General features: G+C 47.7%; 1 protein-coding gene across 2 annotated transcripts in view; it reads right to left on the reverse strand.

The window, feature by feature from the left end:
• Positions 1 to 18027, reverse strand: part of LOC141092139 (cytochrome P450 3A29-like) — a 73261-nt gene that overhangs the window by 45064 nt on the left and 10170 nt on the right. For both annotated transcript variants that reach the window (XM_073578079.1, XM_073578087.1), the window contains one exon: positions 2530 to 2582. In XM_073578079.1, coding sequence (XP_073434180.1) covers positions 2530 to 2582 — 53 coding nt within the window. The remainder of the gene's footprint in view (positions 1 to 2529; positions 2583 to 18027) is intronic.

The raw sequence follows: 18027 nt of genomic DNA on the forward strand, positions 1-18027 counted from the left end.
CTGCCCACTCTTCTTCGCAAAAAGCCTGCAGCTCCTCTAAATTCCTGGGCTGTCTAGCATGAACTGCGCACTTGAGATCTCCCCTGAGTGGCTCAGTGATATTGAGGTCAGGAGACTGAGATGGCCACTCCAGATCCTTCACTTTGCTGTGCTGTAAACAATGATAGGTCAACTTGGCCTTGTGTTTTGGATTGTTGTCATGTTGGAACGTCCAAAAACATCCCATGCGCAGCTTCAAGCTGATGATTGCAAATTTGCCTCCAGTATTTGCTGATAACATGTTGCATTCATCTTTCCTTCAACTTTGACCAAGTTTCCTGTGCCTTTGTAGCTCATCCCCAAAACATCAACGATCCACCTCCGTGCTTTACAGTAGGAATGGTGTTCCTTTCATCATAGGCCTTGTTGACCTCTCTCCAAATTTAACATTTATGGTTGTGGCCAAAAAGTTTAATTTTGGTCTCATCACTCCAATTTACCTTGTTTCTGAAGATTTTAGGCTTGTCTCTGTGCTGTTTTGCGTATTGTAGGTGAGATACTTTGTGGTATTTGTGCAGTAATGGCTTTCCTCTGGCGACTCGACCAAGCAGCCCATTTTTCTTCAAGTGCCTCCTTATTGTGCATCTTGAAACAGTCATACTGCTAGTTTTCAGAGAGTCCAGTATTTCAGATGATGTTTCTAATGGGTTTTTCTTTTCATCCCGAACAATTTTCCTGGCAGTTGTGGATGAAATTTTTTTGGTCTACCTGACTGTGGTTTTGTTTTTACAGAGCCCTTAATTTTCCATTTGTTAATCACAGTTTGAATGCTGCTGACTGGCATTATCAATTCTTTGGATATCTTTTTGTATTCCCTTCCTGTTTTATACAGTTCAACTACTTTTTCCCGTAGATCCGCTGACAATTCTTTTTCTTTCCCCATGACTCACAATCCAGATATGTCAGTGGCTGGATGAAAGATGCGAGAGTCTGTCTGGATCACAGAAACTTACTCACACAGCTTTTATGTATATACACTGATTACAAGCAAACAGGTTGCAGGTGAGGCTGTTACCTTTAGTAAATATTCAAACCCATTTTGTGTCAACTTCTGTGCATGTTATCAGGCCAAAATCATTATCGCATGTAAACTTTTGATCAGGGTCATTTGGATGTTTTGGGCTGTCATTATCATTTAAAAAGAGAAAACACAGTAGTTTAACAATAAATGTCTTCACTCAACCAATAACCATGAGTGGAGAAAAAGTTTTGTTTTTATCATTCATATTCTCTGGAAAAAAGGCCAAGAAAGCAAAAATTCTGCTGGGGTAGGTAAACTTTTGAGCACAACTGTATCTTTGCACAGGGCAGGAATCCTTTCTGTACCTACAACATGCCTTTTTAATGCGCTACAAATAAACGTGAAGTTTTATTATACCACGCTGGAGAACTTTTTCCATATATTGTTTCCATAATCTAAGTAAGGAGCAATATGACGCTATTAAAGATCCACAAGCGAATCACAATTTAACCATAAAACAATCAGATAAAACAGGATACAGCTTTATAAGTCAAACAGGTATTTTCCATTCTCAATAAAGATATCACATATAAGTATTGAACCAGTGACCTCACTTTGATTTTCAAAGAAAAGTTATTGAGATGTTTAGATGAGGGAATCGCTCTAGGTGGTATTAAAAGCAGGGAGAAAAAATATTATTTACCTGATCATCCCATTTTTCCCGGTTTGCCAAAAACCCATAAAAATTATTTCCCTCCACCACTCCATCCTATTATTTCTGTGATAGGATTCCGCATGGAAAAACTTAGTGACTGGGTTGTTGAACACCTCCAACCCTTGGTTAGCCGTATACCAGGTTAACTCAAAGACAGTTACGTTTTTACAAATATTTTGATGATTTCCACTGGTATTCCAATTATTCTTTTTTTTTTTACCTATGATGTTATTGATCTATATTCAATGATTCCACATCATATGGCCACTCGGGCAGTTCAGTATCATCTCGAACAATATAGTTCATAAACTGTAGAATTGAAACAATTTATTTTAATAGCTATACAACACCTGCAGACCCATAATTATTTTTCATTTGATTCAACATTTTTCTTCCAAATAGAAAATGCCCCGATGGGATCAAAATGTTCACCTTCACTTGCTATCCTGTATATGGTGTTTTGGGAGGAGAAATTTATCTTTAATTCTATTGTTTTCTCTGTATAGTTTGGAAAGACATATTCAAATTTTTGCCATTGACAGAACACCATTACTTCACAATCTTGTCAAGCTGATAACGGTGGAGTTCACACTTCGAGTGGGAACACTTCACTCTGAATCCATCCCCTGCTTTGTTTTGGTTAATCTACCTGCTGGGTTGGTGTTGGGGATTTCATGGCTACTTACTCACAATCCTACTATTGATTGGTTCAAGAAGGATATTGTTAATTGGAGCCTCAATTGTCAAAAAAGATGTATAAGTTCTGTACAAATTTGCATGAAGTGACAAATTCTCAGTTATAACTTTTACTTACCCCCATATTTTTCCATATTTTTTGAAACATTCCATGTCAAATTCAAATAGTCCCTAACAACAAAAAATTATTATTATTATTATTATTATTACTTATTTATTTATATAGCACCATTAATTCCATAGTGCTGTACATGAAACGGGGTTACTTCAAAATATAAATATCACTTACAGTAAACAAACTAACATTGACAGACTGGTACAGAGGGAAGAGGACCCTGTCCTTGAGGGCTTACATTCTACAGGATTATGGGGAAGGAGACAGTAGGTCGGAGGCTGCAGTAGCTCAGATGGTGTTGAGGTGGCTGCATGGTCATTACAGGTTGTAAGCTTTTCTGAAGAGATGGGTTTTCAGGTTCCGTTTCAAGGATCCCAGTGTGGTGGATAACCAGACGTGTTGGGCACAGAATTCCAGAGGATGGGGGATATTCAGGAAAAACCTTGGAGGTGACTGGGTGAGGAGCGAATAAGTGTGGAGGAGAGAAGGAAGTCTTTGGAGGACTGGAGATTATGTGAGGGAAGATATTAAGAGATTCATTCGGAAATATTCAGAGGAGAAAGGTTATGGATGGCTTTGTAGGTCAGCGTTAGTAGTTTAAACTAGGGTGAGGGTTGAGAAAAGGATGGATTCTGGAAATATTTTTGAGCTGCAGGCGACAGGAAGTGGCGAGAGCTTGGATGTGCGGTTTAAAGGACAGGGCAGAGTCAAGGGGTACTCCAAAGCAGCGGATTACCAGGACTGGGGAAAATGTGAATTCATTTATTGTGATAGATAGATCAGGTAGGGAAGGTATGCGAGATGGAGGAAAGATCATTAGTTATTAGATATGAGTGTCATTAGCATATAGATGGTTCTGGAAGCCATAGGATTTTATCAGTTGTTACAGGCCAAGAGTATAGATTGAGAAGAGAAGGGGTCTTAGGACAGAGCCTTGTGGGACACCAACAGAGAGGGGGCGAGATGAGGAGGTAGTGTGGGAGTAGGAAATGCTAAATGTGCGGTTGGTAAGGTATGAGGAGATCCAGGATAGGGCAAGGTCTTTGACACCAAAGGAAGAGAGGATCTGTAGTAGGAGGCAGTGGTCAACTGTGTCAAAATGTATTTGCTTTACTAATAAGTAATAAAAAAATGATAATCTGCAACCTAAGGAAAGAACATTGTTAGATGTAGATATAGTAACTTGGTTACTACAGACAGATGTAACAAGTCCTCACAGAACACAAAATTATTCACCATTTCTCTAAGTGTCTTTGGTGGGTGATGATTTTTCTGATTCTGTTATACAATCTCCTTCTCTAACATTCAAAATTGCTACTACCTGCTTTACTTTACATTCTCTGCTCCAAGCCCTAGACCATGGACGCACAACCTTTTTTTTATCCACACTGTTATACTGAGCCAATCCAGGGGCTGCACCAAAAATGAAAGTGGCATTGCCTTCTGTGACATTTGTGGCATTTCGAAAGAATATAACATAAATGTCTGGTATGGCAAACAATGGAAGACGAGGAAGGGAGAATCAGCTCACAGCCTGTTGCTGCAAAGTCAAGCTGTACACACACGGAAGAGCCCAGGATCCGGCTGGAGGAATGCACAAGAAGAAGTCCAGCATGTTCACAGGTAAGTAATAAAAGTCCAGTATTTATTGAAAAATCAATTCTTGAAAAGCATGTTGACATGTGACTTTTGCCATGGTCTGAACAACTTATGCATTTCAGCTCAAAGGAGCCTTAATCGGTTGTTCACACCATGGCCAAAGCCACAAGTCAACATGTTTTTCAAGAATTGATTTTTCATTAAAGGGCAGAGTGCCGGTCTTTCTTCTACTGTTAGACACAAGTGCTCTGTTCTTGGCGACAGCATTGATGGGGAAGTGACCAATCTCATGCTGCGAGCGTGTGTATCGACCAGCCAGGACAACAGCAACACTACAGCCTGCACTCCTCTAATGCCATACTGTAACTATGGATAAATTTGGCCATATCTGTGGCGCCCTGAGGGTTTAGTCGCCACAGAGGTACTGCACCTCCTCCTGAGATGTGGTACCCCACTATCCAGGTAAGGTGGAGACACCTGACCCCACTCCAACACCTGCATCCCACACAACATAGTAGTGTAGCAAAGCACCCTTTGGTGGCTCCCTGCTTGGAACACGAAGCGAGCTGGGAGGCGGGTGTTTAGTTTGCACTCAAAAGAGCGGGAAGAGGATAGGATTCAGACAGTTAGTCACAGGAGTCTGACGAGGTCAGTCTGTGAAAGGAGATCCCCTGAGTGGGATGGATGAAGGAAGTGCTGCAGCCGACCTCAGTGATCTGGGTCCGCTGGCACAGGAAAGGAACATTAATAGAAAGCCTGACTCTCCATAAGAAGGAAAGAATTAGTACGGAACGTGAGGAGAAGAAGAGAACAAAGATCAGGGTTAGAGGAGAACCCTTCCCAAGTTCTAAGCGCAAGGCCGGGGTCCGGATCCCGAGGATATATGGACACTAATGGTCCTGCAGCAGACACCGGAGGAATAGAAGTAGTGACCACTTTATTCCCACACCAGACTTGGGAGCACAACAGCAACGTGTGTGAGCCGGGACTAGGTAGAAGGAGTCCCCGAAGCAGGCTACAGCTGTCTGCCGTACAAGTAGAATTCTTAGGAACATCTGACAGGAGGAACTCCAGTGTAACTCAGTACTGTGAGTACTTCACTAAAAGGCGCTAAGAGGGAAACGTTCAGAAAAGGCACATATGTTGGCGGAGTGTTGGAAAGGAGTACTTCATCTTGCCTGGAAGTTGGCTGAGCTCCTGACCCGGAGGACGCGGCACGGATGCAGGCACCTGTACCTGCAACAGACTGTGAGCAAAGCTTTGGAACTACATGCCCCGGTGTCCTCCACTTATTCCTGCGTCAACCTGCCCAGCGCTGCTACATCCCTTGCGCCCGACACTACACCATCTACGTGTGCCTTCACTAAACTCTGCCCTAGGACTACAGCCCTGCCTGTGGAGGGCTATAACATCATTGCTGCACACACCATCTGTCCCAGAGGATCTGTCTGCAGCGTCGGCTCAACATCTTCATTGCCGAACACCACAGGTGGCGTCACGATTCATTCATTCTAATCATCATAAGCACACTGAACAAACCCCTTTTAGAATGGGTGCCCAGGGCCACGGGCTGGGTCCCAGCTGCCGTGACATCTCCCACTGAAGCTCATCGGGCCCGGTACTGAGTACCTCACAGCCCTGGAAGGGCGATCCAACTTGGCGGACATGAACAGGATGACGAAGACCGATGCCACCGGGTTCTATGTGCCTACGATTTATTGGACTTAAAAATTTGTGGAAATGTGCAAAAGACCCAATTTGATAGACTGTAAAATGAACGCTAAAAATGGCCACCGGCACGGGGAAGAAGGGCGTGACAATATGGGTGGTCCTAAGAAAAGACCGCAAACTGTCCTGGGCCTCCCCTGCCTGAACTTCTATGCAACTGCAACATGGCCCACCCCCCGAGGGGTTCGTATACTGGCTTAGTATGGAGGAGTAGGAAGAAGACGCCTCCCTCAGAAGGAGGAGCGAGAGCCGGTGGCGGGAAAAGAGTCCAGACAGGAAGGAGAAGCAAGAGAGAACGCCATCATGGAGGACGGGCGGAGGCCAGGAGGACGCGATGGGGAAAAACCATTTACTCCTAGGCAGCCCCTGCGGGGCATATGACCGCTGCGATACCATCTACAGCGCCCACCTCCACCTCCAAATCGGTGCCGCCAGTGGATGCGGCCTACCAGGAGGAGGTACATGAGAGTCCCGGAGCAAGCGGTGGAGCAGGGGCTGAGGCCCTACCCGGACCTGGCGCGGCTGCGCATGTCCACCCCGGAGGCTTTGGCAGGAGCCAACCCCGCACCAGTACAGACTCAGCTGCCATCCATCTACCGGGCAGCCTTGGGGGTTATGGTTGCCATCATTCGCCCCCCTGTACCCACGCAGGAACCGGAGCTTCATCGGGAAGCACCAGGTACCGTCACTGCCCCGACCATGATCCTGGTATTAGGGACGGTGCCTGTGGACAGAAATGGTCCAGTGATGCCTCAGGCATCAAGCGACAGCCCCCAAATGGCGCTATACTGGCAGCAACAGGTAGTGGTGCCGCTAACTGCAGTACCACCTGAAATTGAGGAACCACATCCATTGGTACCAGCTGCAACTTCTGCAGAATTACAGGCAGCAGAGATAACACCAGCAGCAGTTGATGTGCTACCTATACCAGTAGATGCCAACCTCACTCCAGGAGAAAACGGAGTACCTGCAATTTGTAAACTGTCAACAGGAAATGGATGTCCAGAAGTTCTTCCCTGGAAGCAGCAGCCCAAGTCAACAGCTTCCAGCACCCCAGGAGGGGAACACCAATACTAAAGGAGAAAATAACTAACTCTGTTACCCAGGAGGGTATTTGTACCATTGTGCTGTTTTTCTATTTTTCTATTTTTTTTGGTTATCATGATGTTTCCAGTTTTGTTGCCCAGTTTTATTGGCAGTATTTTTCTTATTGAACTGCAGTGATCATGAACTTGGAATGAATCACAAACTTTATTGTATATAGTTGCACCTCTTTAGGTGCCCTTTCTTGGTTTTAGATAAGTCTTTTAAGAATAAGGACTGCCTCATTAAGAATAAGGACATTTCAGGACATCTTGGCTGGATCAATGTCTATATTGCACTTATTAGTAATGTCTAGCATTTTTGATAGAGAAAGTAAATAGTAAATGTTTTGAAGAGAACAATGCTTTGATACTTGAATAAAGATTTGAAAAACTTGCAGGTGACGAACCCGGTATCAATGCTTGTCACTTAAGGTTAATAATAGGAAGTAGAAAATGTGAAAGAAGAGATGAAGAAGAAATGTGTTGATGTTAATATTTGAAGTGGTAGTGAGTTACTGCCAATAGCACTTTTGAATTAGGTACTGTATTAAAACATAGATAGCTAGTTAAAAATTGTTTTGCAACGTTCAAGAAACAGTGCCTCTCATATTGAGAAGATTAGATAAGAATTGTTGACTAAGCATTACAAAAATTTTTTGTATGTTCCTGTATTTGTCAACCTTTGTTTTCTTGCAGCCCGTGGACGTGCTGTGTTTAACAGGGGGGTATGTGGCACCCCTGAGGGTTCAGTCACCACAGAGGTACTGCACCTCCTCCTGAGGTGTGGTACCCCACTATCCAGGTAAGGTGGAGACACCTGACCACACTCCAACACCTGCATCCCACACAACATAGTAGTGTAGCAAAGCACCCTTTGGTGGCCCCCTGCTTGGAACACGAAGCGTGCTGGGAGGGGTTTTAGGAAGTTTCGCCCCCAGCAGTTCGCCCCCAGCAATTTGCCCCCAGCAGTTCGCCCCGAAGTACATTTCACCCACACACATTTCGCCCCTATCATTTCGCCCCCAGGAGGATTCGCCCCCGCACATTTTGCCCCCGTATGTTTTGCCCACAGCATTTCGCCCCCAGCAGTTCGCCCCCGCCAGTTCGCCCCCGGATTTTTTGCCCCCAGCAGTTCGCCCCCGGATTTTTTGCCCCAGCAGTTCGCCCCCGGATGTTTCGCCCCCAGCAGTTCGCCCCCGGATGTTTCACCCCCAGCAGTTCACCCCCGCCAGTTCGCCTCTGGATTTTTCGCCCCCAGCAGTTCGCCCCTGGATGTTTCGCCCCCAGCAGTTCGCCCCCAGCAGTTCGCCCCCGGATGTTTCGCCCCCGGATTTTTCGCCCCCAGCAGTTCACCCCCGGATGTTTCGCCCCCGGATGTTTTGCCCCCAGCAGTTCGCCCCCGGATGTTTTGCCCCCAGCAGTTTGCCCCTGGATTTTTCACCCCTAGATTTTTCACCCCCGGCAGTTCACCCCCGGATGTTTCGCTCCAGCAGTTCTTCCCCGGATGTTTCGCCCCCGGATGTTTCGCGTTTCGCCCCCAGCAGTTCACCCCGGTGGTTTGCCCCCGGATGTGTGTACCCTGTTTTGCCCCCAGATTTTTGTGTTTGGATGTTTCGCCAGTTTGTCCTTGTGGTTCATGAATTTCCGTCCGTCATCAATTCACATGTCACAAAAGTACTGTACAGAGTGCTGCACTTTTGTGACATTTTAAATCAACTGTTTCCATCTGTAAACCTCACAACTGATTGCATTATAGTGTCAGAGCATTTTGCCGCAATTTTAACAAGACATTTTCCAAAACGTTTCTGAAACGTTTTTGTGTTACATAAACATAACATGAAAAAAATAAACGGATTCAAAAATTATAGTGTGAATAAGGCCTGATTTAGGTGGGGAATGTAAACCACTCTAAAATCAAAACATTTTGTGAACTTTTACCTGACTCAGCACTGAGCTGCTTTTTTGCAAGTAATGTTGCAGATGTAGCAATTTTCATGTCAGGTGTCCTGCAAGTTACATTAGACTAGCTTTTGTTCCATCTTTACACCAGAATATAGCAGTATCTAAAATCTCTACAGAGAGAGGTGTACTAGCACAAAAAAAAATCAGCCAACTTCCACAGCAATTCATTTTCTACAAGTATGAATTCAGTTCTATCCAAACGTGGGAAGAAGAAGTTGGTCTACGAGAATCACATTTACGTATTTTCCAAACGGACGGCTGACGATGTCCATTCCATCTGTCTCTGTGAAAAACGGTTGACTTGCAAGTAACCAATCCCCACAACCACGCAGCACAAGCAGCAAGACCTGAAGCAATCCGACTTGTCAATGAGGCGGTCACCAAGGCAAGGACAACACAGGAGACATCACCACAGATTCTCACAGAAGTCATTTCAGGAGCCCATTCTAATGTTGTAGCACTTCTCCCAAAGAAAGCATCACTGAAGAGAACAATACGATTATCAAGGCAACGTGGCAATATTCCAAGGTTGCCCCAAACCCTTGATCAACTTGTTATTCCCCAGGAGTTCCAGGGGATCAATATTGATGGTATCCAGCAGCAGTTCCTTCTGCATGACTCTGGTGAGCATTTAACATTTCCATTATGCAGAATTATTGCAAAGTTTATGTTGCACAAATGTGAAAAATTATATATTACACAGTGCTGATATAGAATACTATGTGATTATTTTACCTTAAAGGGAAACTTTGAGGATAGTGTAATGTAGGGTGAGGCTTACTGATTCCAACTATGCCTCACTTGTTTAGTTGCAGTCTGATTCTCTGCTCAGCTTCAAAGTAGAAGTCCTGCCTTGAGATACAGTGGTCTGCCATGTTCATAAGCAGAGTGGTAACCTTGTCCACCAACCATGATTTGCAGGTATCCAGCCATTGTCAATCACAGCCAGAGGACAAGGTTGTTGCATCAAATCAGCACCAATAGATGCCAAATTTAGTGTAGAATTTTCTGCTATAAATTAGCTGCAGATTGTCTGCTGCAACTACTTAGTGCATGTGAATGGACCTTAAGGATTCATTAACATGTCTCCTAACCTCTGCCCTGCCCCTTTAGCCATGCCCCCTGCCAACAGCCTGAAATGAAGTTCCAATGCTGAATTAGTGCTGGGAAGAGGGTACACCATGCCCCGGTAGGTGCCGGTCACTTACCAGAACATGGCAGGTTAATTAATATTCACCACCTGCTGCCACACGCTGCTTTGATACAGGACCTGGAATGATATAGGCAATCATGTGATCGCTCACGTCTCAGGATCTGTATCGAAGCAGAGTGAGGAAAGCAGCGCAGCAGCAGGTGGTATTAGTTTATCCTTGCCATGCTCCAGGAGGAGACAGGCACCTACCAGAGCATGATAGATCCAGGGGGCCCGCTGTTCATGGGCGCATTATACCCCTTGGCGGCAGGCCCCTGACGGCCCGGGGGCAGTGGCGTCCCCTGCCTACATGGTAGGTGCGCCACTGCTGCACTGCATGTCATTTTTTTTAACTGTGCATTTTTTCATGAGCATGTGGATGGGATTTAGACATTTACGCTGCATATGACCCCGACCTAATGAACCGTTGAGTAAGTAAGCTTTTTTTCACAAATACTTCTTACATGTTTGCTTGTTTTTCCTGATGTAAACCTTTCATTATCATGGAATTCTGCATTTTGTAGTTTCTGCCGCCGATATTCCTTTCACGACTTTGAAAATGTGACATTTTTGAATCTTGGAGGCATTTTTAAACAGGAATATATCATTTTCCACTGGGACATTACATGTTGTAGAAAAAACTATTGTTTAGCATGTTCACACCAGATTTTGCTTCAATTTAATGTTTTTGTTATAAAATCAGAAAATCTGAAACTAAATGTGAGTTTTTAATGTGAGATATGAACAACGGATGCTTCTGATTAGGAAAATTTATTGTGAATTCATCCCAAAATTCTCTGTCATGCATCCGCCCTTTTTGCGCTGCACTGAGCGCACAAAAAGGCAACACAGTGCGTTTGGCGCACGTGGGCGCAGCGCAAAAAGGGCGGATGCATGGGCAAAAGTGTACCAGCGCATGACCAGCGTACCCAACGCTAAGTATAGGGTATGCTGATCGCATGCAGCTGACAGGAGGGGGCGTGGCCGGGGCGGAGCTTAGCGGCGGCCCTGCGCTGCGCCCAGTAACGCTAGTGTGAAGCTAGCCTAAGTGTCCAAGAAAAAATATGCAACTCCAGGTAGAGAAAAGTTAATCCATGTGGCAGAAATGACCAGAGTACATATTAGAGATTTGAAAGCTAAGGTATAAGGAAGATATATTAAAGAAAAAGTGTTGCTACATTACCTTAAGTAGTGGCAGTACCCCATCGCGCGTTTCGCATTTGCTTTTTCAAGGGGAGTGTGTTTTTTAATATAATCAGGTAAAATTACTTTTGGGTATCTTTTATACAGGGTGCCGCTACCTCCTGGACTAGCGCGTATGCCCCAACGCGCGTTTCAGCTCCTTTCTCAAGGGGCCTGCTACCAACCTTGTGTCTCCATTATTTATATCTCCCAGCCACAGCGTGGTATACCAAGCGACCGAAAGTGACACTCACCACCCGGATGTGGCATGTCACATCCGGGTGGTAAGCGATACTTCCAGTCGCACGGACCAGAAGTGACCACGGTTATCTGATTATATTTGCGGAGTATTATTGTAATTATGGGTATGAGGGTTATTGCCAAGCAAGCGGCATTGTTTTATGGTGGACATCTAGATCATAATCTGTGATGTGGCCTATACACCTTGCGATATAATTATGGCTATATTAATATTTGTAGTAGTTTATTATTAGGGCTTTTTCAGTTCTGCCCCTTGTAGCTGCAATATATTGCTGGCAGTCCCTGTATCTATCCGTTTTCATGGTAGCTGTCTCTTCCTGGATTTGCGCGTTAATTATGAATTAATTAATGAGTGATTGTGAGCAATGAGTGTATCTGTAGTCTCCTACTTCCCCAGTTTTGGCAGTATGGTTTTAATGAATTTGTTTCAATAAAAATTATATTTTTATACACACAAATAATTGCCTTGTGATCATCCTTTTTCCTATGGTTCTATGAGGTACCGACAGACGCGGAGGGTCCTCTTCAGTCCTCTTCCGTGCACTTTCACATTGTGTGAATATGTCATCGTTCCCGAGGGAATCCCTTTCATTATTCCTAGCTAGGGATTCCCTTGATCAAGAAGACTCTCCACACAGGTAGGGACCTTGGCAAAGGGGAGAGAAGTGATTTTTCTTTTTTGATGAGCAAACTCCAAACATTGCCTGTTTTGGGTCGGTGTGGTTGAACCCGAGCAGGCAATGTTCGATACGAAACCTGAACTTTCCAGATCGGGTTTGCTTATCACTAGGTATAGTATGATATATAATGGATGACAAAAAGAAGCCATTAAGTGTAACACCACTAGTACATGACAGTAAAATGATGGTCACTTGTCTTAGATCAGGCGTGTCAAACTCATATTCACCAAGGGCCACACCAATTTAATGGTTGTCCCCAAAGGGTCATTTGTTACTGAAAGACCAGATGCACACAATCGAGTCCCGTCCAGAACATGCATTTCTCTGCACAGAGCAGTGCATGCCCCTGTGTGGGGAAGGTGACATGACGGACAGACGTGACTGGTAGAAGGAGGGGATGGTTTGTACACTAGTGACAGAGGTTGATAGGTTAGAAAGGTAACAGCAGGGAAAGACAGAAAAGGGAGTGCAGTACCGTGAAATGACCACAAGATGGCAGGGGAGAGTAGTACAGGACTTAACATCAGCTTAGGGCTTAGGAATACGCTTAGTCATGGGGGGCGGGGAGATAGGAGCCCGGGTGGGAAATTCCCCTGTGAGAGAGGGGATAAATAGAAGAAGGCGGGGCTCCAGGAGAGTTTTAGTCCCGGGAGGAGCTCAGAAGAAGACGGAGAAAGTGAGAAGAGCTCGGCCAGGGGGACGGAGCAAGGAGAGACAGTCAGGGGGGTGGCCCTGACCCAACGGACTGCAGGACAGGCAAGGAGAAGAGGCAGCCAGGGGGGGAGACCCTGACTCGACGTACCGCAAGACAGACGAGGCCCCGGAGGTACCGATTGGAAGACGACCTCGGGCAGGTGAAGCGCTGGGGATAGATTGGTCTAGGACAGCCCCCAGTGAAAGATCCGCGAGGTGCGTTACTGCGACTGGAGCTGGAGAATAGGTACCCGGGCCTGGCGATACAGTGGAGTAAAGAAGCTGTGGTGCGTGTTTGGTGGTCGTCAGGAGGTCGACAAATAAATCCGGAACTGTTACAAGTGGAAGCTGTCTCCGTCTCATCTTTGCCTCGTCTGGTAAGCAGTGGTCCACCCCCCTAGCCCGGCCCCCTACCACATTTGGCGTAGTCGGCAGGATCGCCACCGCTAATACGACACATTCCGCGGCAGGCCTGCTTTTGAAGAAACCTAGAAGGACTTGGACTGTTCCTCTGTGGATTACAAGTGCCTGTGGATTACAAACACCTGTGGATTACAAATCGTTGACCTGTGGATTATAAATTGGAGACTTTGTTCCGGATCATCGCTGCCATCAGAGGATCCGGACCGGGAAAGAAATTTCGCAAGATGGAGCCCGCGTGGAATACCAATTGGGGCTGCGTTTGGGATCACCAGAGGAAAACCCGAAAAAGGCACTGTGCCTCTTCAGCGCTGGTGACCGCCGGGCAGGAGGAGGTTGGCGCTGAATTGGACTACACGGGGCTGCCGCTGGGGGAACTGTTACCGACCCCCTCTTCGGGGCTATCGGGCCTGGAGGCTGGTCCTGCCGGACGGCGGGATGAAGAACAACAGCGGACCTCCAATGACGGGACCGGGAGCTGCAGAGGGGCAGCGGAGAACAGCGACTCCCCACACCGATCCCTGGGAGAATGATGGGACGGTCTGGACAGAGCTGCGGCACCGGGGCAGGTGAGCGTTCCCCCCGGCTTGGCCGGCGGCCCCGCAGGCAGGTCCCGTTCCCCCACTCCATGCTCCCGGAGACTCTGCGGCCCCCACAGGGCCGACCAACGCCCTCATCAATGACCCCGAGCCGCCGCGTCCGTCTGCGCCCCGTCCCGCGTCGCCGGCGTGGAGCGGACTAGCGGCCATCCCTGCAGCACTTCACCCCCCGGTAGCGGCCTACCTGTCTCGGCTTGCCGCTGCCGCGACCGTGCTCCAGTCCGCCGTGGATGCTGGGCCATTTGTCGCCGCAGCCTCCTTGCTGACAGCCGCTGTTGTTCCATCCTCGGCCTTGGCTGCGGCCTGTTCTGCGGCCGCCGATGGTATGTTTGCGGTGCCGGCTGCGGCCTACCCGGCAGCACCCGCGGCCACTTCTGCCTCACTCATGGTTCCAGCTGCGGCCTGCTCACCGATGTCCACGGCCGCCTCTGGCGCACACCATACCGCGGCTGCGGCCTGCCCATCAAGGTCCGTGGCTGCTCCGGCCCTGTTCCAGATTGCTGCTTCGGCCGGGTCATCGGGATCTGCCGCCTCTGCGGAGCCGTCTGCTAACCACGCTAGCAGGCCCCAGCTTCACTGCTCCGCTTCTCATCGGCCCATGACCCCGGTCCATCACTTGCGGTTGGAGCTGCAGGAGCTGGGGGCCGGACGGAGCGAAGCCACCACGTCGACAGAAATGAGTGCATCCACGCCGCCACCCCAAAAGCTGAGGGTGAAACATCTGGGGTCAAAATGCTAGAGGCAAAACATCAGATGGTGACACATCCAGGGACAAAATGCTGTAGGTGAAACATCCGGAGGCAAACTGCTGGGGGCAAAAAATCCAGGCACGAAACATCTGGGGGCGAAACATCGGGGGGCGAACTGCTGGGGGTGAAACATCCGGGGGCAAACTGCTGGGGGAAAAACATCTGGGGGCAAACTGCTGGGGGCGAAACATCCGGGGGAAAACTGCTGGGGGTGAAACATCCGGGGGCGAATCGCTGGGGGCGAAACATCCGGGGGCGAACTGCTGGGGGCAAAACATCCGGGGGCGAAACATCCGGGGGCGAACTGCTGGGGGCGAAACATCCGGGGGCGAACTGCTGGGGGCGAAACATCCAGGTGCGAAACATCCGTGGGCGAACTGCTGGGGGCGAAAAATCCGGGGGCGAACTGCTGGGGGCGAAACATCCGGGGGCGAACCGCTGGGGCCAAACGTCCGGGGGTGAAACATCCGGGGGCGAACTGCTGGGGGTGAAACATCCGGGGGCGAAACATCCGGGGGCGAAACATCCGGGGGCGAACTGTTGGGGGCGAAATATCCGGGGGCGAACTGCTGGGGGCGAAACATCCGGGTGCGAACTGCCAGGGGTCGAAACATCCGGGGGCGAACTGCTGGGGGCAAAACATCCGGGGGCGAACTGCTGGGGGTGAAACATCCGGGGGTGAACTGCTGGGGGCGAAACATCCGGGGGCGAACTGCTGGGGACTGCTGGGGGCAAAATGTGCGGGGGTGAAATGTGCGGGGGCGAAACCTCCTGGGGGCCAAATGCTGGGGACGAAATGTGCGGGGACGAAATGTTCCCGGGGGCGAACTGCTGGGGGTGAACTGCTGGGGGTGAAACATCCAAATCCCGCTGGGAGGTGGGTGGAGTTTAGTTTGTACTCAAAAGAGCGGGAAGAGGATAGGATTCAGATAGTTAGTCACAGGAGTCTGACGAGGTCAGTCTGTGAAAGGAGATCCCCTGAGTGGGATGGATGAAGGAAGTGCTGCAGCCGACCTCAGTGATCTGGGTCCGCTGGCACAGGAAAGGAACATTAATAGAAAGCCTGAATCTCCATAAGAAGGAAAGAATTAGTACGGAACGTGAGGAGACGAAGAGAACAAGGATCAGGGTTAGAGGAGAACCGTTCCCAAGTTCTAAGCGCAAGGCCGGGGTCCGGTCCCCGAGGTTGTATGGATACTAATGGTCCTGCAACAGACACCAGAGGAATAGAAGTAGTGACCACTTTATTCCCACACCAGACTTGGGGGCACAACAGCAACGTGTGTGAGCCGGGACTAGGTAGAAGGAATCCCCGAGGCAGGCTACAGCTGTCTGCCGTACAAGTAGAATTCTTAGGAACATCTGACATGAGGAACTCCAGTGTAACTCAATACTGTGAGTACTTCACTAAAAGGCGCTAAGAGGGAGACGTTCAGAAAAGGCACATATGTTGGCGGAGTGTTGGAATGGAGTACTTCATCTTGCCTGGAAGTTGGCTGAGCTCCTGACCCGGAGGACACGGCACAGATGCGGGCACCTGTACCTGCATCAGACTGTGAGTAAACCTTTGGAACTACATGCCCCGGTGTCCTCCACTTATTCCTGCGTCAATCTGTCCAGCACTGCTACATCCCTTGCGCCCGACACTACACCATCTACGTGTCCCTTCACTTACTCTGCCCTGGGACTACAGCCCTGCCTGTGGAGGGATATACCATCATTGCTGCACCACATCATCTGTCCCAGAGGATCTGTCTGCAGCGTCGGCTAAACATCTTCATTGCCGAACACCACAGGTGGCGTCACGATTCATTCATTCTAATCATCATAAGCACACTGAACAAACCCCTTTTACAATGGGCGCCCAGGGCCACGGGCCGGGTCCCAGCTGCCGTGACATCTCCCATTGAAGCTCATCGGTCCCGGTACCGAGTACCCCACAGCCCTGGGAGGGCGACCCACATCAGTAATGGTCCTGCTGGCCGATCAAACACTATAGTGGGTCAGCGGACTAAGTGGTATGGGTTTTGCAGCCTTGGTACTCTATTTAATCTACTAGACTTTAGTTATTGCCAGTTATTACGTCTCTGTACAAGACACGCTGCTGTTTATTGAATTGACAAATGTTAAATCTTTCTTTGTTCCTGTTTATTCTGCTGTTTAATCCCCTTGATTCCCACTTGAATTTGACACTCATTCAAACCTCAGTTTTTTACGTACGTGTTCTGTTTATTATGGATAAAACACATACCCTTTATATTCTATGGGGCTGTTCACATGCCCATGGTTATTTTTTTGTAGATTGTGTGTCCTCAAAAAAATAAGTCATTCATTTTTGACGCCGATCATAATTACCTATAAAAGTCTTTGGGTCTGTGAGAAATCATTGATAGCACACAATGATATAAACATTGTAATATATAGTAGAAGCTTTGTAATTTATTTATTTTTTTGATACAAGAAAATCATTGATGAAACTCTAATGGGAAAAACTGACCAAACGCTGATGAAACTCGCATCCAAAACACAAATGGAAATTGGTCCATGTTTTTCATATGTGAAAAATCACTGACATCTGAATGTCCTACGTTACTGCCTCTTGTACTTCAATCTGGTTACTTTTCTATACTTTTGGCTCCCATTTGGTCCTTGTACATGAATATACATTACTGATCCAGCATGTTTTATCTTTTCCCCTAAACTTGCTCTACAAGCTACTGCCCAGAGGTCCATCCAGGGAAGGTGAAAGCCTTACATTGTGGTTGAAAGGGTAAATACCATGGTGGTCCTGGAGCTTGTTAAGTGGAGGGGCTAGTGCAAAGTCTTTAAATGGATGAATATTTGCTGACTGGTGCAATGTGCTGGCTTAATTTAGGTTAATCATTTATAACTGTATCTTGCAATCTTTCATATTCTGAAAGTTCTGCCTTCACTGATTAATGTGAAAAATAGCCGGGGTAAAGGTCCCATCATGATTATTTTTATTATGTTGAATCACATACTGTGCCCAGATGGAAAAGGTACATTTGAGGGCCACTCTGGCTTCACCACCAAGCAATTATCTTTGTGCAGCTCATTATTTTGCATATGGTGCAAGAAGAACCAAAATGTCTAAAGCCCCCTTCACACACAGCGATCTCGCTAGCGAGATCGCTGTGTGTGACACTTACCAGCGACCGGCCCCCCTGCCGGGTATCGCTGATCGTCCTGGAATGGCCAGCCCAGGACATTTTTTTGATCGCATCATTGCGTGTGGCAGGCGGGAGACCAGTGATAAGCGAGCTGGACGCTGGTAACCAAGGTACATATCGGGTTTCTAAGTGCCGCGCCGCGCTTAGAAACCCGATGTGT

Source organism: Dendrobates tinctorius, unplaced genomic scaffold (assembly GCF_039654945.1).
Source record: "Dendrobates tinctorius isolate UK_male_01 unplaced genomic scaffold, ASM3965494v1 ptg000008l, whole genome shotgun sequence".
NCBI classification, from domain to species: domain Eukaryota; kingdom Metazoa; phylum Chordata; class Amphibia; order Anura; family Dendrobatidae; genus Dendrobates; species Dendrobates tinctorius.